Source organism: Trachinotus anak, unplaced genomic scaffold (genome assembly GCF_046630095.1).
Source record: "Trachinotus anak isolate AG129_WGS33_773 ecotype Australia unplaced genomic scaffold, CSIRO_AGI_Tana_v1 ptg000007l, whole genome shotgun sequence".
Taxonomy (NCBI): Eukaryota; Metazoa; Chordata; class Actinopteri; order Carangiformes; family Carangidae; genus Trachinotus; species Trachinotus anak.
Genome location: NW_027273858.1, coordinates 8,591,195 through 8,610,777, shown reverse-complemented (window position 1 = coordinate 8,610,777; position 19,583 = coordinate 8,591,195). Strand labels below are relative to the sequence as shown.

Here is a 19,583-nt window from a genome sequence, read left to right as displayed (position 1 = left end):
TTTGGCTACACGTGTCTTTATTTCACAAGGTCTTGACAAGGACATTTTTTTTTTTTAAGTAAGCAGGCTGATTTTGCACAAGGTATGGTTACTCCTTCAGTGTGAATTCCCAGTGAATGGGGCAAAAGTTCAACCTGAAATGCAATGATAGATACCATGCAGGACTAAGATCACTCTTTTCTCAGATGGATTAATTGTGCACAAAATCAGAGTCTGAAACAGTGACAACATTTTCCTGTTTGTTGGTAGGATCCTGCAGAGAGCCTCACCTCCTGCTACTATAGATGCATTCTAAGATTGCAACGGCAAGATGAGGTGAGGTGAAGACCCGGACCCTGTCAACGGTGTATGCAGTAAAACAACACACCGTCCCTGGAGGAGGTAGGCTACTCTACATTGCAGCTTAGACACATCTTTTCGGGTAGAGCAGCCACAGCCAAGACGTGCAAGACCTCTGCAAAATGTAACAGACATCGTATGCACGCTGCAGCCGCATCATTATTTCCTCCCCTTACGACACCTACACGACATCCTTGAGAGGTTCAGTCTGCAACACTAAATAGCCCATAGCATGCAAACAGCGAAGTCATGTAACCTGCTCTTAACATGAGGCCGTTAGCTATACTACACTGTGTTTTTTCTCACCACAAGCCGCTGCCCGGTTCAGCACCTTGGACAGCTACCGCAAAACGCCCGTTGCCGTCCCCTCTTCTTAATCACGAATAGCGCGTAAACACACAGACAACACAGCGACATCGGTCACCGGAGGAGAGGGAGGGGAGCTGAAGGGGGCGGGGGGGGGGGCTTACCTGAAAAAACGCGCAGCCCGCTATAGGACTCCTGAATCCGTGCAGAGGTGGAAGCCTGGTCCCTTCGCGTTTCAGCGTGTCAACTGGCAGACACAGGAATGCGGGGATTGTTCATTGGCACCGTGAAGAGGCAGACATTCGGCGGACACTTGGTGTGGCACAGCTCTCCGTCTCTGTCTCCCTCCTCTCCTCTTCTCCCAGCGATGCTCAGAAGCACGGGCGCGCCACCTCGGAGCGCCGTGAACGCGCATCGATCCATGACCAATCGCGTGTGGGGAATAAATTACAACCCGTTTTGGAGACATACACCTATGTTGGGTTGTTTTTTGTTTTTTTGTTTTTTTTTCCCCCCCTTCTCAAATTGTAGGCTACTGCTGTGCAGGGCAGATAAGCTGGTTCTGTGAGCTAGGCCAAGACTGAGGAGAGTTATATTAATATTTTAACAAATGGAATATTTATCAAAGATCCAGGGACAAAATATAGGACAGATTTCATTTCTCATTTTTCTGAACCAGGAGGGGAAACTGTCTTGCATATGCAGCCTGCAGCAAAGTTCAGCTGTTCTTGCAGTTGATACTGTTTAGTCTTAATTTGGTGAATTTGCTTTAGTCAGCAGTGGAAAGTAACTACATTTACTCAAGTAGCCACAATCTGTGGTAGTTACACTTTATGTAAGTGTTGTAATGTTATGTTGTTTGATATTTCTACTCCACTAAGAAATGACTACTTAGGTGCTGTGTATTAAATTAAAACACCATACATTAAATATCATACATGTTAATGCATCAGTAGCCTAATAATAAACTGATAATATTAATAATAATAATAATAATATAGCCATACATATCAATAATATCAATAATATATCAATACATTCAGTACTTTAAAGTAAAATTTTGATTGCATAACATTTACTTTCAATAGAGTATTTTCATATTGCCACTCTTGCATAAGTAAAGGATCTGTACACTTCTTCCACCACTGTCCTCAATAATACATAATTCATGTAACATAATGTGATATTACTTAAAACACAGATACAGGCCACTCCCAGATCTTCTCAGAAAGCATATTAGTATTTCTTTCATTAAAATGAATACATGTGGGTATGCAGAGGAGCTGAAATCTACTCTTTCACCTGCATAAGATTTGGTATTTCACTCAAATTAAGCATTTGTATTTCACAGAAAGTTCTGTGAAACTGTGTCAGACACTGGCTGCAAATGTAAGAAACTGTTATAAATCATCTAAGAGTTTCAGTGATTCAGTGCATCCAGTTCTGCAGAGATAAATGAATAAACAGAAAATCTCTTAATTTGCTGCAATCTGTGGCTTTGAGATATGCAGCAGTCCAGGCGTGAAAGATGACAGATGTGCCCTTTCTCCCTATGTACTGTATGTGTCTGTATGCTTCTTCATCTTCGGTCCTCCCTATCCCCTTTGCTCCCATATGACCTAAGCTCTCTGCATGATGGACCTAAACATTCAGTCTACTCGGTTTCCCTGTGAGTTACAACACCAGAATTACAATGATGTATAGCCATCATGGGCGTGTTTATAACAGCAAGGATAACTGGTTACTAACAGTAAAGGATGTCGCAGCCAGGGGTAATACGGAGTCAACTGTTGCCCATATTTCATTCTCTCTTTGCATTATTTTCTTTGTTTCCTCAACATCTGTTATGGTAATCATCTGTTTATGTGTCTATTTGTATACAATGGATATCACTTCAATGCAGTTTTCCAAAGTCATTTAACAATGCCTCAAACACATGCAACCTGAATATTCCATTCAAAATACAGACACATCTCAAATGTTATGTTTATTGGGAAAAAGTTCCTCTTTTTTAGTTCAACAACTTTAATGTAAATTGAGTTTTTGACAGTTTTCATATAGGTACCTAATGACTTGTGTTTTCGTGTTTCTGAGTGGTCAGTGAGGTGTGGCTGTCTGCTAGCCTAGGTTGTAGAAGGCAGACACTATTTTGTTCACATTTGCAATGAATGAATGAATCTGAGCTAATCACTCGTACGTACAGATTCACAAAAGGTTCAGATCTCGGGCCACTTATATTTAATCCCTTATATGCTGCTTTTAGTCCAAATCCTCTAATCTTGCAAGCTGATCTAAACTCACTTCATGGATCTATCTGCAAGACTAAAGGCAGAGTTAGAAACGTTGGTGTTATAATGGATTCTGCAGCCACACCAAGGTAGTAATTGCCTCAGCCTTTTATTATGTACAAATAGCAGAAATTAGAAGTATCTTGTCCCTTGAAGATGAAGAGAAACTAATTTATGCCTTTATCTCAGCAGGATAGATTCAAGCAATGCCCCTATTTTTTGGTTTTCCTACCAGACAACCAGACCCCTGCAGACTTATTCAGGATGCTACTGTGAGAACCATTCTTACACTCTCATTCTGGCCTCCAGTTAGTTATAGAACAGATTTAAAGTGCCACTGTTAGTTTATAAATCACTTTGGGCCAAAACACATCTTTGATATGTTCAAAGAATATAAACCCAGCAGGCCCCTTAGATCTTTAGGAAGCAGTCAGCTAGAAGTGCCTTGAGTCAAAACCAAACACCATGTTGGATTTAGCTTTTTATGTTGCACATACATTAAAACAGCTTCCTGTTGAACCTAAATATACTGTACCTCTACTTTTGTCACTTTCAAATCGAAATTACTATTGCCTTTGATTGATTATATTCTATTATTTATTACTGCTCTGTGCTGTTAATGTGTTATAACTTTTATTTTTAATCAATATTTTGTGTAGTAAGTTATTTTTGTTCTTTTTGAGTACATTTTACAATCCATTAAATTATATTTATAAATGCTGTTTTAGCCTCTCAGTTGGAAATGTGTAATATAAATAAACTTGCCATGCCTTGCCTTGTTTTTATATTTCTATGTCCCACGTTCATGGTGGTGTCATCCCGTCCATCCCTGGCACCTCAAAGCAACATTAGGTCAAGTTATTCAGTATTTAATGGGATTTTTAATTGTTTCAATCTGAAATTAATAACAGTGACAATAAGGTAAGAAACTATTAAAAAGGGGGGGGGGGCTCTTATGTTGGTCCTCACAATGCAATTCAATCATTATCTGCTTGAATTTAATGGCTGTAATGGCCTCCAATATATGCTAACATCACAGCCTGTTAATCCTAGTTTTCTTTTTGTGGCCTGTTCTTTAACAGTTTTGTTTATTATATTTACTTCCTGTCTACTAAGTTCTTTGAGTATTTTTTTTTTTGAGGATGACTTGTGGTCATATATTTGGGTGAACGGTCCCTTTAAGTGGCTTGACTGAAAACTCAAAGCCCCATAATGCACCGGTCTATTCTTCGTCGTCAAACAAAAACGCGGAAACAAAAGAAATAATCAGTTTGTCAAAACAAATAACACCGAGTCGGCATAAAGTGAGCGTAGCTGTAGCTGACAGCTGTCAAAGTTCACACCGCTGCTTCTCTTACCCTGTCTGACCGACTTGCCATGGCTTTGAAAAGAATACAGAAGGTGAGAATATTCGTCTTCTCTTAATTTATTTGATGCACTGGAAAGGTCGGAGCGATACGGAAACGTTGCTCTAACGGTAGCCAGTCAACTACCTAATAGCATCTGTTTGCTAACCTAACGTTGTTGATTATTAACGTTTTGTCAGTGATATAAGACTAGGTGATTGTTTCTCGACACAGCTTTTACTGCCAGCAAGTCTGCTACGTGTGCCAGTGGCGATGGCGTTACACCAAAGCCAGTTAGCAAAGCCGTTAAACTTAAATGAGCTAACTTCGCTGGCTGCTAAAGTTGGCCTAGCAAACGAGCAATGTGAAAGCACTTTTAAGTCGTGTTTCTGGCTGGATTTCAATATGTTAAAATCTCCCGAGGTGTTATTAGTCGTTCGTAAATTTACAGAGTAACTAACTGCAAATTCAAGTATTCTGCTTTTAATGCTTTTAATACAAGGACCGGAAATTGTCAAACAAGTTGTCATTTGTTTATCTGTACAGGAGTTAAATGACTTACAGAGAGATCCTCCAGCTTCATGTTCAGCTGGACCCGTAGGGGAGGACAGTAAGTGTGAGAATGTAAAATTTGATTACATGTAATCTGCTTCAACGTAATTGTTTTAAGTGTAAAATCTTGATACTAAATAATGTAATGTTCTCACAGATTGTTTCTTTATCTTTGTTTCCTGTAGTGTTTCACTGGCAAGCTACCATCACAGGACCGGTGAGTTTTTTCTGGATTAGTTTTCTGGATTTTTTTTTTTTCTTTTAAACCAAGCTGCTTCTGGATCTCTAGACAATAGTGTTTTATGTTGACTTGACAGCACTTTCTAGACTGTATGACGAGCACAGACTGGCACCCTGTATCCCAATGTTACTCACTGAAGCCCATGTAATTATTGAGACAAAACAAAAAGGGAAAATACTATAATATCTAATATCTAAACAAAGGAAATATTAAACAAATTAATGTAAAATAATCATCTGAATTATATTTGCTTTCTCACTGGAGATGGCATATTATCTCATAAATAACAGGCATAATTTAACAATAATTCGCTCATCTGTTTTAGAATGACAGTCCATATCATGGAGGAGTATTCTTCCTTTCTGTCCATTTCCCCACGGACTATCCCTTTAAACCACCAAAGGTAAGATTATTTATCTTAAACACTGATTAGTTCAAAAGTACACCACCTTATTGTTTTTCCTACATTTTATAGAGCAAACAATCATAAAATGTGTCCTTTGACAGAGACTCCGACCACCTTCAGAATCCACCTTCACGAATCCAAAGCATGTTATTTAACCTATTTACGTTCTGGTTGTTATTTCCATAGGTTGCCTTTACAACAAAAATCTATCACCCGAACATAAACAGCAATGGTAGCATCTGCCTTGACATCCTGAGGTCACAGTGGTCTCCTGCACTGACAGTGTCAAAAGGTAACTAACATCTGCATTTTACCTGTGGAGAACAGTATAGTACATTACAGCAACACAGCACATGAACTTATTTGTATCTAATATTTAATATGAAATTTGAAATGAAGAAGATTTGAGATTTTTACAGTAATTTCACATGCTTAGAGGTAAATTAGGATGTAGGAGTAAAATATAACATGGGGAGGGAATGTCAAAGGTGGGTATATAAAATTATATAGAACATAGTGAGGCAGTGAAGCATATTTAGTGATGTAATCACTGTGCGGTCATCAAATCTGGATTCTTCCAAATGAATGATTTTCAGCCTCTAGGAACACAGGTAACAGGATTTCCGAGGCTGATTATCCAAAAATGAACATCTGCATCCTGTGTACTTTTGTCACTTTAAAAACTGAAATTGCAGGGTTTGTGCTGTGTAATTGGGAGAGCTAAAGGTGAAGATGTTCCAATATGTTATGAAAGTAATGGCCAAAAATACACTTCTTTCAAGGCTAAAATCAAAGCTTGTCCATTTGTATTTTAATTGGTTGGAAAAGTCATCTTTAACTGAAACTTGAGTGCATACTGATTTTTCATCTTTTTTCTTTCAGTTTTATTATCCATATGCTCTTTGCTGTGTGACCCAAATCCAGATGATCCATTAGTCCCAGACATTGCACACATCTACAAATCGGACAGACAAAAGTGAGTGTGAAATCCAAATTGGTATGTGGAATAACTTAATCAGTCAACTATTCTTTAGACGCCCACTCTGATCTCTTTTCTTTCTAGGTACAACAAAGTAGCCAGGGAATGGACTCAGAGGTATGCAATGTGAAGGACTGAAGTTTCAGCAACAATGATGCATCCCTGAACACCTCGAAATATGACAGTACTGTTTCAACTGCTCACCCACACTGGTTCTAGCTGAGGTGTTTTATACGCTTGAAGCACTTTCTCTACTCAGATTTTACTTGATTTAACTGTTTTTACTGTTTATTTTCTCTTAAATTGGCATTATCATTATTATCATTATCATTATTATTATTATTTTTTATTATAATTATAATTATTATTATCATTACTATTATTAGCAGTGGTGAGATGGCCTGATTGTATTTTTCTTTTAAGAGATTTATATTGGACAAGACTGTACTGAATTCATTTTTGCATTGTTTTGCATTAAAAGCATTGATCAAAATTGAATTACTGTTTCTTTCTTCACAATACACATGTAAACTGATAATATCTTCTTGTGGCATAAAATGTTTGGTTCAGTGTAATTTCTGTAAACTAATAAATTACATGTTTATTGTCTACATGACCACTAGGTGGCAATATTTACTTTTTACTATCCTAGCCTTTCACATAGGGCATCTTCTTCCCTGCATAACTCAATTTTCATATTTGTGTTACATTCAATTCAAGCTCATTTGCTAAATGGTTATTCATGGGGATGGCTGTGACAGTATCTTGTTTTAGCAATGAAATGGAAATAGGTGTTATGTCCATTGTCACTTCTGGTTGCAGCACAGCTGCTGTACACTGGTGAAGCTAGTATACCCACACAGCAGCAGTAGTAATACAAGTAGTAGTAAACTGATTAAATTTCACTCTTCACGCATCATTTTTTGCCAGATCATGAACAAATTTGTCTTGTTTCACAAAATGTGGCTACCAAAGCACAGTGACTTACAGAATTTGAACTATTAGCTTTAAAGTGGCAGAAGTACCATCAGCCCTATTGTCTCTAATGAGAGCAGAAAATCAGGAGGAAAGCAGGAATTGGGGCACTATTAAAGTTGCTCTACCACCCACACTTTGAAAAGAATAAACAAATACTTTATATGACTGTGTTCCACAGAGTCTCCTCTCCTCTTGAATGGCAAGCCAGAGTTTGAGAAGTGTCTCTCACCATAAACCCTGTTTTAACCAGTTGGAACTAAGGACAAATAACTGCAGCTGGGCACAAACAACTGATTCAGATCAGCTGATTACACTTGCACAGACATAAGCACACAGATAAACAGACAAATACAGAAATGTACAAGCAACCTGGTACCTGCTATAACCAAGAACACCAGTCATCCATTAAACATTGCAGTTAAGCTCCATCTATGCATGAAACAATTCAGTTTAGCTGCCATGCAAGTGAACAAGAGAGAAGCTTTTAAACCCAGTCTTTTTTAGTCTCTTCCTACACATTCTTACTTTCCTGTGAAAAGGAAGGCTGTGGATGAAGCAATGCAGCTCGGTCTCTCTGCGTGTAGTTCAACTCACTTACACAATATGACTCACATTTCAACTTTTTTCACTGCTTACATTACAGTTTGCATTCTTTCTCCCCCTTTCCCCTTTTTTCACATCTTTTCATAATACTTCAACTACTTCTACATACAAAATTCAAGTCAGCCATGCAGTCTAGCTTCAGCTTGTGCATCTTCCTCATCTCTGGAGACTTAAATCACGCCTCCCTGTCCTCTACTTTTTACATGATATGTCACATGTCAAAATAGAGCTAAAAGGACACTGAACTTGTTTTATGCTAATATCAAGGGGATATATTGAGCCCTGATTAGAATTTTTGAAAAAGTCTTTAAATCTTGTTTCATTTAAATACAATTTTTCATGTATAGATTTGGATTTATAATACTATGATATAACTTTAAACTGTTTTTTAATTTACTGGATGAGTAGATGAGTTTATCTATGTGCAGTCAATGTGCAAAATGTATTAATTCTTCATCTTGTTTTTGCCATAATCTCTGCTCCATTCAAAAATACATCCATCCATCCATTTTCTTTCGCTTATCTGGGATCAGGTCTCGGTGGCAGCAGAGGAAGCAAAGAATTCTAGGCATCCCTCTCCCCAGCAACGCTTTCCAGCTCCTCCTGGGGGATCCCAAGGCGTTCCCAAGCCAGATGGGATATATAATCCCTCCAGCAAGTTCTGGGTCTACCCCAAGGCCTCCTCCCAGTTGGACGTGCCCAGAAAACCTCCAAAGGGAGTCATCCTTACCAGATGCCCGAACCACCTCAGCTGGCTCCTTTAGATGTGAAGGAGCAGCAGCTCGACTCAGAGCTCCCTCCGGATGTCTGAGCTCCTCACCCTGTCTCTAAGGCTGAGCCAAGCCACCATGTGGAGGAAACCCATTTCAGCTGCTTGTATCCACGACCTCATTCTTTTGGTCACTACCCAGAGCTCATGACCATAGGTGAGGGTAGGAACGAAGATCGACTGGTAAATCAAGGAAGGCAAATCTTTGCCTTCCAGCTCAGCTCCCTCTTCACCACAGTGGTCCAGTACAAGGTCTAGATTACTGCTGATGCTGTACTGATCCGCTTATCGATCTCCCGCTCTGTTCTACCCTCACTCATGAACAAGACTCCTTCACTTGGGACAGTAAGGTTGGTTAACAATCAGTTTCCAGCACCCTGGAATAGACTTTTCCATAGAGGCTGAGCAGTATAATACTCCAATAAGCACACCCTCTGGCCCCCCCATTTTGAAAATGGGAACCACCACCCCAGTCTGCCACTCCACAGGTACTGCACCCTTCCTCCATGTGACACTGAAAAACCGTGTCAGCCATGTGAGGCCGACACTTTCCAAAGCCCTCAGCATCTCATCCACACCCAGTGCCTTGCCACCAAGGAGCATCTTAACTACCTCAGTGACCACTGCCAGAGTTATGGGTGAGACTTCCACCGAGTCATCCGACTCTGCCTCCTCCGTGTCAGGTGGATTCAGGACTTTCTCAAAGTATTCCTTTCACCGCCTGATGACATCACCAGCCCGGGTCAGCAATTCTCCTCCCTGACTAAACACAGCCTGAGTCAAGCCCTGATGCCCCTTCCCGAGAGCTGCCGGACAGTTTGCCAGAATCTCCTTGAGGCCAAATGAAAGTCCTCCTCCATAGCCTCACCAAACTCCGCCAACACCTGAGATTTTGCTTTTCCAACCACTGAGGCAGCAGCCCTTCTGGCCACCAAGTACCTATCTGCTGCTTCTGGAGACCCCTGTGCCAGCCAGGTCCTAAAGGCCTCCTTCTTCAGTTTGACGGCCTCCCTCACCACTGGTGTCCACCAGCAGGTTCTTGGGTTGCCGCCTCTACAGGCACCAACAACCTTGAGGCCACAGCTCCCAACTGCCACTTCTGCAATAGAGGCTTTGATCATGGCCCACTCAGACTCCATGTCCATGCCCGTCCATGTAAATCAACTTCTTCCGGTGTTAGGTCATTGGTAGCTTGTAAAGCTATGCTTTCAAAGAAGCTCTCCTAACACTGGCAGTAACACAATTGGCTTTTCAACTCAAATAGTCACCAAAAACATAGTTTGGGATTCCTTATAATGGAAATGAAACATTTTAGATAATGAAGTGAGTACCTCAACTATGAAAGATTTAGGGCGCCAATTTCAAAGCTGTGCTCAGTTTTTTTTATAAATGCATATAAAGCTGATCTCAGTTTTTAGAAATGCTGTAAATGTTTTTCCAAGATTAAAATCAATTTGTCAAGCATGATGGAAATTTTCACTTGAAAGAAGTAAGACTTGGACTGAGAGAGAGAGACATAGCACTGCACCTCTGTGGTTACGTTGCTTTGTCAAAAAGGGCCCAGCTATCACCGTACAGTTGTGGTTGTGGGGTCATCTGGAGTCTGTCATTGCAAGTGAGATTGACAACTGACCTGAGTTTATTCAAATATTAAGAATAACAATGACGAAGGTAAAACATCACTAACCACTGGCATGGCAGGTTCCTGTTCTGGATGACAACATCATGAATGCAGCAAAACAAAATATTAGTGAAAGAAAACAAACATGGACAATTACCAATGGACACAAGTTAAGATAGACCCTAAAAAATGTAAATGTAACAGATGGAAACCCGCATTTAACAAGGCCATATATCACTGGAAACTGTCATTAATCATTTCCTGGCCACAGTGTGAGAATAACCCAGGAATTATATTTATACAGGGACTTGCAAAAATTTCATTGTAAACATTTCTGTGAGATATATAGTACCCCTTTGTTCTGTATTGCTTTATACAGCATTTTTGATTTTTGGACTGGGGCCCTTTTTTGAGTCTGTTTTACTTAATGTAGGCTTGCCCCACATTGTTTTGGTTTCCCTTTCCTGTATTGCTTCCTTTTACCACTCTCAGGATGTGTAGTGTTTCCTCTATAAACCAATAAACTGGTTGCATGGGGTGTTATTATAAACTGCCGGCTAGACTAAAAAATTGGCAAAGGAATATGAATGTATGCTTTAGTCAAGCCTGCCGTTGTGCGCAGTAGTTTATGGTTACTTTATTTTAATATTTCGTGGTATTACACTGACTTGTAATGTAATTTTCAGCTCATGATGACCGTGATTTTGTTTGCTGTAATTGGCTATGATCCCTCAAAAGTTTCCCATCAGTGAACCATAAAAGTTGTGAACTCCACAAGTCCCACAATAACACAAGCTGAATCCAGTCAATTTCTCACAAACACTGAAGTTTGGAGACTTTCACGGGAACCCAGGGGGAGGTAGATGCTCGAAAAAAGGGTTTCTGGGAGGAGTCCCGCTTTTTTTTTTTTTTTTTTTTTTTTTGCAGGATGACACGTGAAACTTTCCCGAGGAGTTGGTTGGTGTGTTTGCAGTGCTCCGTGCGGCTCTCCGTTTACTCAGGAGACAACCTGTAGAGAGAGTACTGCTGCCCCTCTGCCTATTTTTAGAAGTCTGCCCAATGGGGGAAAGCGAAGGGGCTTGAAGAAACTGCAGAGGAAGGTCTCAACTGTGCTGCAATGAACTCGCACAACACCGCGAAGTGACGGAATAAAGTTTTCAGAAGTTCAGCGCTTTCGCCTCGGCTCGACTTCACTCTCTGAGTAAAACGCAGTGGCCTCTGGAGAAGTTGCTGCGCAGCACCAATGGCTGCCCAGTGCGACACTTTAAGCGGATACTTGCAGCAGTCGGACCAGGGCTCTAACAGCGAGCGCAGCACCGACTCTCCTCTACCGGGATCAGAGGAGGATCTGAGCGGCCCCCATCCGCTGCCAGATCCGGAGTGGACTGAGGAGAGGTTTCGGGTGGACCGGAAGAAATTGGAAGTCATGTTATTAGGTAAAATAAAGTATTTAAGTAAAAAAAAAAAAAAAAAAGTTAGTGACATATTTAAGTATTTTTCATTGAATGATTCGTCTTTTTCCCACCACTCATCAAACTGTGGCTTGTCATTGGTTATTCCCGAGAAGCTGCACACTTCTCCTCACGGCCCTTTGTTTGACTTGAACGTATGAAATGACACTTTCAGGACATCATTACTACTTTCGCCAAGTTTAAAACTCTCAGGACTAATTGTCAGCATGGCCGGGAGACCGGGGCGTGTCATGTGCGTGATCCGGAACTAATCAATTAGGGCAATTAAAGCGAGTCAATTTGTGACTTTAGTTAATGGCACCGCCTCATAGACCAAGGAGGATGCCGTGCTGAGCACAGCAAGGGGTTGCGGGGTTTGCAGTTATATGTGCGTGCATGTTGCTTAAAGCGAAAGTTTGAACATATGGTTGAAGGGGTTAAAGACATAAGAGAGGGTTAACGATCTGTGATGTACCCGTTGTTACCCGCTGCGCCTGCGGAGGTAGTAACACGCCCTGACCACAGGCTGTCGCTGCACTAACTCCCATGACGTGCGTTTGTTTGTAGACTAAACTGAAATTGACCCGAACGCGCAGTTCATTTACTTCTCAGTAAAATAGATGGCACACAGAAACCACTGGTGCAACAGCGTTTGGCTGACTCCAACAAAAATGTTATGAAAAGGAACTGAAAGTTGGTAAATAATCACAGAAACTGGTGTATTACTACAGTGGCAACAGTCTTCATGAGACAATTACATTTATTGTATTGACATGGCTGTCATGCAGTCAGTCTCAGCTCAACACTGATTTCTTTGAAAAAGGCATCCATCTGTTGTACGCTATCATGTTGACTTTTCTTGCATTGTTACTGCATGTTTTCTTTTGGTGATAAAAATTGATTCAGGGTGTGATCTCTCTTCTAACGACGTGCGAGTGACAGTGAACAGTTAAACAAGCGATGACAGGCTCATAAAGAGAGGCCAGGCCGGGCTCTGTAGAGAGGTCCCTGGAAACTCAGAGGTTGAGGTCATTTATCGCACATTTCAAAACACAGAGTGGAATATTACAGCATTAGGTAAGTCTGCTGGATTCCTTATCAATTCCACAGGAAGACTGCAAGTCAGGCCAAACAGGACCAGAGGAGGAAGTGTAATTAAAACAAGCATGACATCTGTGTCCACATGACCAATGAGTATGTTGTGATTTAAATTTGTGACTAACTGTGGGAGTAAGCCTCAGCGAGCAGCTGGTCTTGAAGTCAGTTTATCCTTTATGCTATACACACAGACACACGAACGCACACACGTCGTTCCCCTTGAGAATGTCCTGGTTGCTGCCTCGCTCCTCAGTACATTCCTCAAAGCTCCATGTCATCCCAAACTCTTCCAGGAAAACAACTTAACCAGAGGCCGGCCCTAAATCTGAGTGTCCCGGACATACCATGTGCCACGTCACGCAGTGTGTCTAAAAGTGTCGGTCTGTGCGTCTGTATATGTTATGTGTAATATATCCAGTTTACTGAGTCTTTAATTTGATCTTGTATCTCTGCCAACATCTTGTTTCCCAGTTGCTGCTTCATGACATCATGGCTGACACTGCTCATGCTGACCTTGCTGCTGGGATGTAGAATAGAAATAACCACTGTCTCCTGGTCTTTCTGCACAGTTGTAGGTTCAGGTGGAAATACCATACTATCTCAACTGTGACACTGCTTTAACCTTTGACCTCTGGCCTTAGGAATTAATCCAGGAAGTCTGGTTGCATCACATGTGGCTTGGTTATCTCTTCGCAGACATTACACAGACTCAGCATCTGTTGACATAAAAAGCTACAGTTATGGTCTAGATTTGTTTTAACTCGCTAGGTCAGAGATTCTGATCTCCTTGTCGTTCTGTAGCTGTAAGTTTAAATTCAAATCCCAATAAATAGCTCTTTTAGTCTCGTCGGGTCGGAGCTGTGTAACATCTGGCTGTGTTTTGATTGGATAAGCTCTAGATTTTGACATGGTACATCATGTTCTGAAGCTCTGAGTTTGGACTATAATGAAATAATTTTATGGGAACTCTAGTATATTTTTACTCAGGGTTTTATTGTCTGTGACGGTATCTCTGGCTTCTTTTTCCTGGAAAATAAAGTGAGCTTGACCCTCAGCAAAGAGCTGCAAGTCGAATCATGCTGCAGTCACGTCCCAAACAACAACACCTTTGCAATTTGGAGGCTTAAATGACCACATAGTCCAGAGTTGTTAAATATCAAAGGTGTTAGGACAACATACATTTTGTAATCAGTATAATCTTAAAGTACTCTGCTTTGGAAACTGCATTCAAAATATTGAATATCAAATAAACAATAACATAAAGAGAAAATGAGTAATTACATTTATATTGGGTGTACAACTAATGACTGGTTTCATTATCTAAAATAATATTGATATACTCATAATCTTTTTGAGTGTTGGTTCTATAAAAACTCACAAAGTGGTGAAAAATGCTCATTAAATGTTCCCAAAACCCAACGTGACATCCTTGCGATGTCTTGATGCCTTGTCCAGCACGCAGTCCTAAACCCAAAGGTACTCAGTTTATTATGACATAAAACAGTAAAAAAGGCAGAAAGTTCTTACAAAGAGAAGTTGATGTTGCAGAATATTTGGCAAATCTGCTTTAAAAAAATACTTAAACCGTTTCTGTATGATTAAAATGATTGCTGGATGGGTCACCACGGTGGCTCACCTGGTAGAGCATTTGCCATTTGGGCTTAGTCATTGCCTCTCTCTTCCCAACTTTCCTGTGTCTCTCCCACTGCAACCATAATAAAGGCAAAATGCCCCAAAAAATGTGGCGAAGAAAATATGAATAATTTCCTGTCCATTATAATTGATTAATTGATTCATGGATTTAATTTTATTGCTGCCGCTCCATTTCAGCTGCAGCCAATATGCAATTTGAGTATTGGGCTGTATTGATCAAATCCTTCTATGTGGTGTCCATTGCACCTAATTTATGACTGGTTGATCATTGCCTGAATACTTCAATCAGTTACCTTTGCTCTGCTGTCTCAGTGTTTGACATTGTTTAGAGAAGCTAGCTAATTGGTCTGATTAGGACTGATGGTGTGATGCAGTGTATATTTGCTTAGAAAAATGAGCCTGACACTTGTGTGTTTGCGAGACTACTTGCTTTTGTATTGGACGTCTTGGCTGAGAGTTTGGTAAGTTTAACTTTTGCAATGAATTACAGAGGCAAACCTGCTGCTATAAGATAATTAGAATCAAGTTGCTCCACAGATTACATTTTCATTGATTTTTGTGTGGTGTGTTGTCTCGTAGAAGAGCTGTGGCATTGCTGTGAAATCGTTCTGCTCCCAGTTTCTGCCTCTGGGTGAAAAATACAATCGTTTTTAAAAAGGTTAAAAAGGTTTTAGGAAGTTATTCACTGATTGATATGGCAGACTGTCACGGTTTTTAAGATATAACCACAGAAACTGGATTTCCTGTAAGTGTATTACATTAGCTGTTAATCAGGAATGTAAGGATGTTTTCCTGATAGTCAACCTACCTGTAGTCAGAAGGTACGTGAAGAGGGTCAGACTGGTGAATAGGTGTACAGTCAGAGGTTGCATTAATTCTGGACAATAAAAGTGACCCTGAAGGACACTGTGCTCATTAAAAGATATTTGTGACTCAACCGGCATTTCTCCACGCTGAAGCAAAATCCCAGCATACACACTTAAACTACCCTTTATATTAAATCAGCCATATTTTACTCCCCTGTCCTAGCACAATTTGCACCAGGGGAAAATGGAAATTATTAACTGCTTTGCAATTACAAATTTACTGTCTCTTGAACTGGCAGGGACACAGGTTCCTGGGCTTAGGTCAGTAAACAGAGTGTGAAGTGACAACAAAACCTCACCCTGACAGCCATCTGGGTTTACTGTTGTACTGCTGGCACCGTAGAATAGAACTCCCAAGTTAATGGCTTGGAGACCTTGACGCAGGCATGAAAGCTTGAAAGATAATTTTATGTGTAGAGGGAGCGCTGCAAGAGAACTTTTGTGCCTTTTCTTTTTTTTACATTCATTATGAAGTTAAGAGACCAGCGTCAAGTGTGGGAAAGAGGTAACATTTTCTCCGACCCTGATTATCCAAATTTATTGTGTTTGCATGTGCAAAAAGGTTTTCCATGGATTTCTTTAAGCATTACCAACGTCTTCTAATGTGTGTGGGTCAGTTTGTAGAGCTCCTGCTGTGGGTTTCCCTGCTCAGGCAAGTAATGATGAGAGGTTAGTGGTGTTTTTGACTGTGCATAGCCTCCTGGTGGGCCAGTGTGTGCACACATCGTAACAACATGTTTGCTGAGTAACTGCGACAACAGCCTACAATTAGGCTTAGTGAATCATTTTCTTCATTGAACTAATTTGTTTTCCTGCTCCTAAACCACAGACTATTATTGGGTAGCTTTGTCTGAGAATGGAAAAACTGTTGCATGTGGTAATGAGAAAGTACAATGTTTTCACATGCATTTTCCATATGTAGTGATAATGTTATCAGGGTAGTATGATACAATACTTCACCTAATATCCTCTGGGAAGAAGATGCTAATGCTTGGCCTTGGACTGGTTCTGAATAAGCATGTTGAAATGTTTTCTCACACAACTTGATTTGTAGGACACAGATTGCGCACAGAAGAACACATTATTTTGGAGGCCAGTTGAAAGACTTCCTCTGCTCCTCTCGTGAAAATGTGATTTATTATTTTTCAGTATCCTTCTGCTTATTGTTTAGAGAATAATTTCTCTGGCTTCAATGCCCACATAATGAGGAGAGTGTGTGTGTGTGTGAGGGCTTCATCCTCCTCTTCCTCCTGGGTGCTGAGTAAGACTCACAGACAGGAAGTGAGTGTCTTGTGGGGAATGTGCTGCAGGCTTTCTCTTCTCTCCCTCGTTTTCTCCCTCTGTTGCTCCCTCTTGAGCATTCAAAACACTGCTCTGTTGTTCCAGCTTCCTTCAGATCCACTATGGAGAAGCTGGACTTTCCTGGGTCATTATCCCTACATTATAACACAATCCTGACTCTGACCTTTTAACCTAAACAAACCCAGGCAGAAATATTACTGAACAGACTCTGAACAAACATCAGAAACTCTTGTGGTTATGCATCTTGTAATACTCAGTTTTGCAGCCAAGTAGTTGATAGTAGTGCTGCATGATGAGCTGTATATAATCACAGATCATAACATCTATACCTGATCCTTACTTGTACAATATTCAAGTTATTTTGATTTTCAGATATAGTGCTGTATGTCATGTAACGCCATTATATTTGAGCATTTTAAAGTGAAAGTAAAGACGGAGAAGCAGAGAAACCCTCCACAGACCACACTTTGGAAAAAATGCAGTAAAGACTGGAAAACAACAGATAGAGCCAGCATTTGAGAGGAAAATCCTCCTCTCATGTCTAGATGTGAAAAATCCTTTATTCCCTCACATGAGGGTGTTGGAGATATTGTGATGTTTAAACCAGATTCGGACTGGATTCTGTGCAAAATGTGTGTTTATTGCTGTGACTGTGCCAAAGCAGCAGTTGCTTTTGTGAGCTACTGTGAGAGCGGTTGCCACTGTCAGGACAAAGAAATGCTTCCCATTCAATTGGAGATGCATTTGCTTCCAGACGCATTTGCTTCTGTCAGGGATAGGTCCTGCCTCACTCACCTCACACAGAGTTCAGTCTGATTGACCTTTGACCCTGGGAAATGGCGAGCTTCTTCAGTTGTCCTTTTGAGGGAAAGAGGAGGATTGACCTGTTGTTGTTCAGGACATATTGACTGTATATATTTGGTGGTTATCTAATGCCGTGCTGAATGAATACAGGCTGTGGAGTAGGAGGGAGTGCTGCATGTCTCATATTAATAGCAAGGACAAGAATATGTGGAAAATAGCTTAGCTTGCTAGTCATACCAGCCCCAGCAGTGTATGCTTAATAACCCTAGTCATACTGTATTATTTACAAACCTGCTTACATTGGTTGAGTATTTGGACTAAATTTGATAATGTCTGACCACAGTAATTTGTCACTTCTGCACCTTTTTGAGAAACACTAGCATATATCTCCAAAATGTCAACTTTTCCCACAACAGGAAAAACAGCATAGTATAAGCATTGAACCCCTCAGGTTGTCCAAAAACCTAAAAAGCATAAAATACGGAGATGTGTGGTTTTTACTGGACAGCAATACATCATGTTGCCTTTGAAAAAAAATAATAATGTTGAGAAGAATGATTTCAGTCTGCACTGTGCAGATCAGAGTGTTAATCCAAGCTAATGAATCTAAACTGTGTGGAAAGCAAACACACATCAGAACGACCGGTCTCTAATTTAGATGCTTCAGTTGGTTTAACTGCTGAATTCTACTCTTCACTTGGTTCTGCCCAGTTACCTCTTGCCACCTACACTCACTCTCTCTCTCTCTCGCTCGCTCGCTCTCTCTCTCTCTCTCCTTTTCTTTCTCTTTCTTGAAGGTTTTACTGAAACATGCTGATACAATTAAACAGTTCTATTCAACTTTGCTTACGCGTTGAATTCCTCCATCTTGGGCATGATGAAGCTTTCAGGAGCTGTAATATAAGTCACCTTCAGTCCGTGGAAAAACCTGTAATTCATTACTCAAGAAAATAAAACCAGGAGTCCTGTTTCAACAGTCCAAGTGGAGCTGGAGTGACCCATTTCTATGCTCCTGGAACTGTAAATGGGCTGAAATGAATACCTGTTTTTCTACGTCCCTCAAAGCTCTTTTTCTTCAAGCCTTTTCAAAGTGCAGATTTACATTCTGTCTGGTTTGTGGTTGCTATTTTAGAAATGCTTCTCAGGGGGGGCAGCCCTGACTTATGCTGCACGCGTGCGCACTCACGACACACACACAAATGCAGAAATACACACACGCACAGCGCCCAGCCCTTAACCACTCCCCCCCTCAAGCGCTTTCAGTGTTTATCTTTGGAGAACCTCAGGTTTTTTGGTTTGTTGTTCTCTCTCCTCATTCAACATCTAGTACAATCTGCCTTTTCTCCACTTGCCTTGATTGGAGAGAAAGCATTTTTATAAGACTACCTTTTGGAACTGCTCTTGGCTGTTACCACAATATTGTCCACTCAAACAAAAGAGAGAGAAGAAAAGGAAATCTGCAAGTTAGTCCAAGAGGAGGGGTTTAATAAGAGACCATAAATGAATTATCTTTATTTCCTTAGAGCTGTTCTGTTATGCATAAACTACTGTGATTGACATATCAGTGGAGATAACTCTGAGGTTGAGTAACAAGTACATTAATCTGGTATAGATTCCTCTTGTCTTTAAAGCAAGGATGTATAGTGCTATGGTTGAAACACTGATGAATGTGAAATGTCAGTGATTTCCCAATAGCATAATGTAATGTTTACAGTCCAGCTCTTGACCTGCAAAGTGAGACTGACTCCCTGTGCTCCACAGGGGATCTAACACTAGATACCAGGCACTAGGAATGCACAGTGTTGTGTAATCTCTTGGCAGAATTCACACAAGGGAGATGAAGGAGGAGATGATAACCCTAACATGTTACCAATAATGGCTTGATGTCTTGTTTCCTTGAATGAATGATTCTGCTGCAGAGATGTGTTGTGTTAATGTGAAGTCATAATGTACTTCACATTAACACAATCTTTATGGACAT

The 19,583-nt window shown here is 40.6% G+C and overlaps 3 protein-coding genes across 5 annotated transcripts in view; 2 read left to right on the top strand and 1 right to left on the bottom strand.

Moving 5' to 3' along the window:
- rgs7a (regulator of G protein signaling 7a) overlaps positions 1–1,097 on the bottom strand; it is a 52,764-nt gene extending 51,667 nt beyond the window's left edge. Inside the window, exon 1 of one of the 3 annotated variants that reach the window (XM_071480275.1) lies at positions 810–1,097. The gene's annotated coding sequence lies outside the window, so the exon portion shown is untranslated. Of the gene's footprint in view, positions 1–645; positions 777–809 lie in introns of those variants that run through there. The other 2 variants (XM_071480273.1, XM_071480274.1) reach the window with 2 other exon arrangements.
- Positions 1,098–4,156: 3,059 nt separating this feature from the next.
- Positions 4,157–6,955, top strand: LOC139622731 (ubiquitin-conjugating enzyme E2 D4-like). Its single transcript, XM_071480271.1, has 7 exons — positions 4,157–4,334; positions 4,826–4,889; positions 5,017–5,048; positions 5,398–5,475; positions 5,665–5,770; positions 6,361–6,454; positions 6,542–6,955. The coding sequence occupies exons 1-7, from the start codon at positions 4,311–4,313 to the stop codon at positions 6,585–6,587; spliced, it is 444 nt and encodes a 147-aa protein (XP_071336372.1). The 5' UTR covers positions 4,157–4,310; the 3' UTR covers positions 6,588–6,955.
- A 4,421-nt stretch (positions 6,956–11,376) lies between these two features.
- Positions 11,377–19,583, top strand: part of LOC139622730 (protein bicaudal C homolog 1-like) — a 52,048-nt gene continuing 43,841 nt past the window's right edge. Inside the window, exon 1 of the mRNA XM_071480270.1 lies at positions 11,377–11,864. Coding sequence (XP_071336371.1) covers positions 11,672–11,864 — 193 coding nt within the window. The 5' untranslated portion in view covers positions 11,377–11,671. The remainder of the gene's footprint in view (positions 11,865–19,583) is intronic.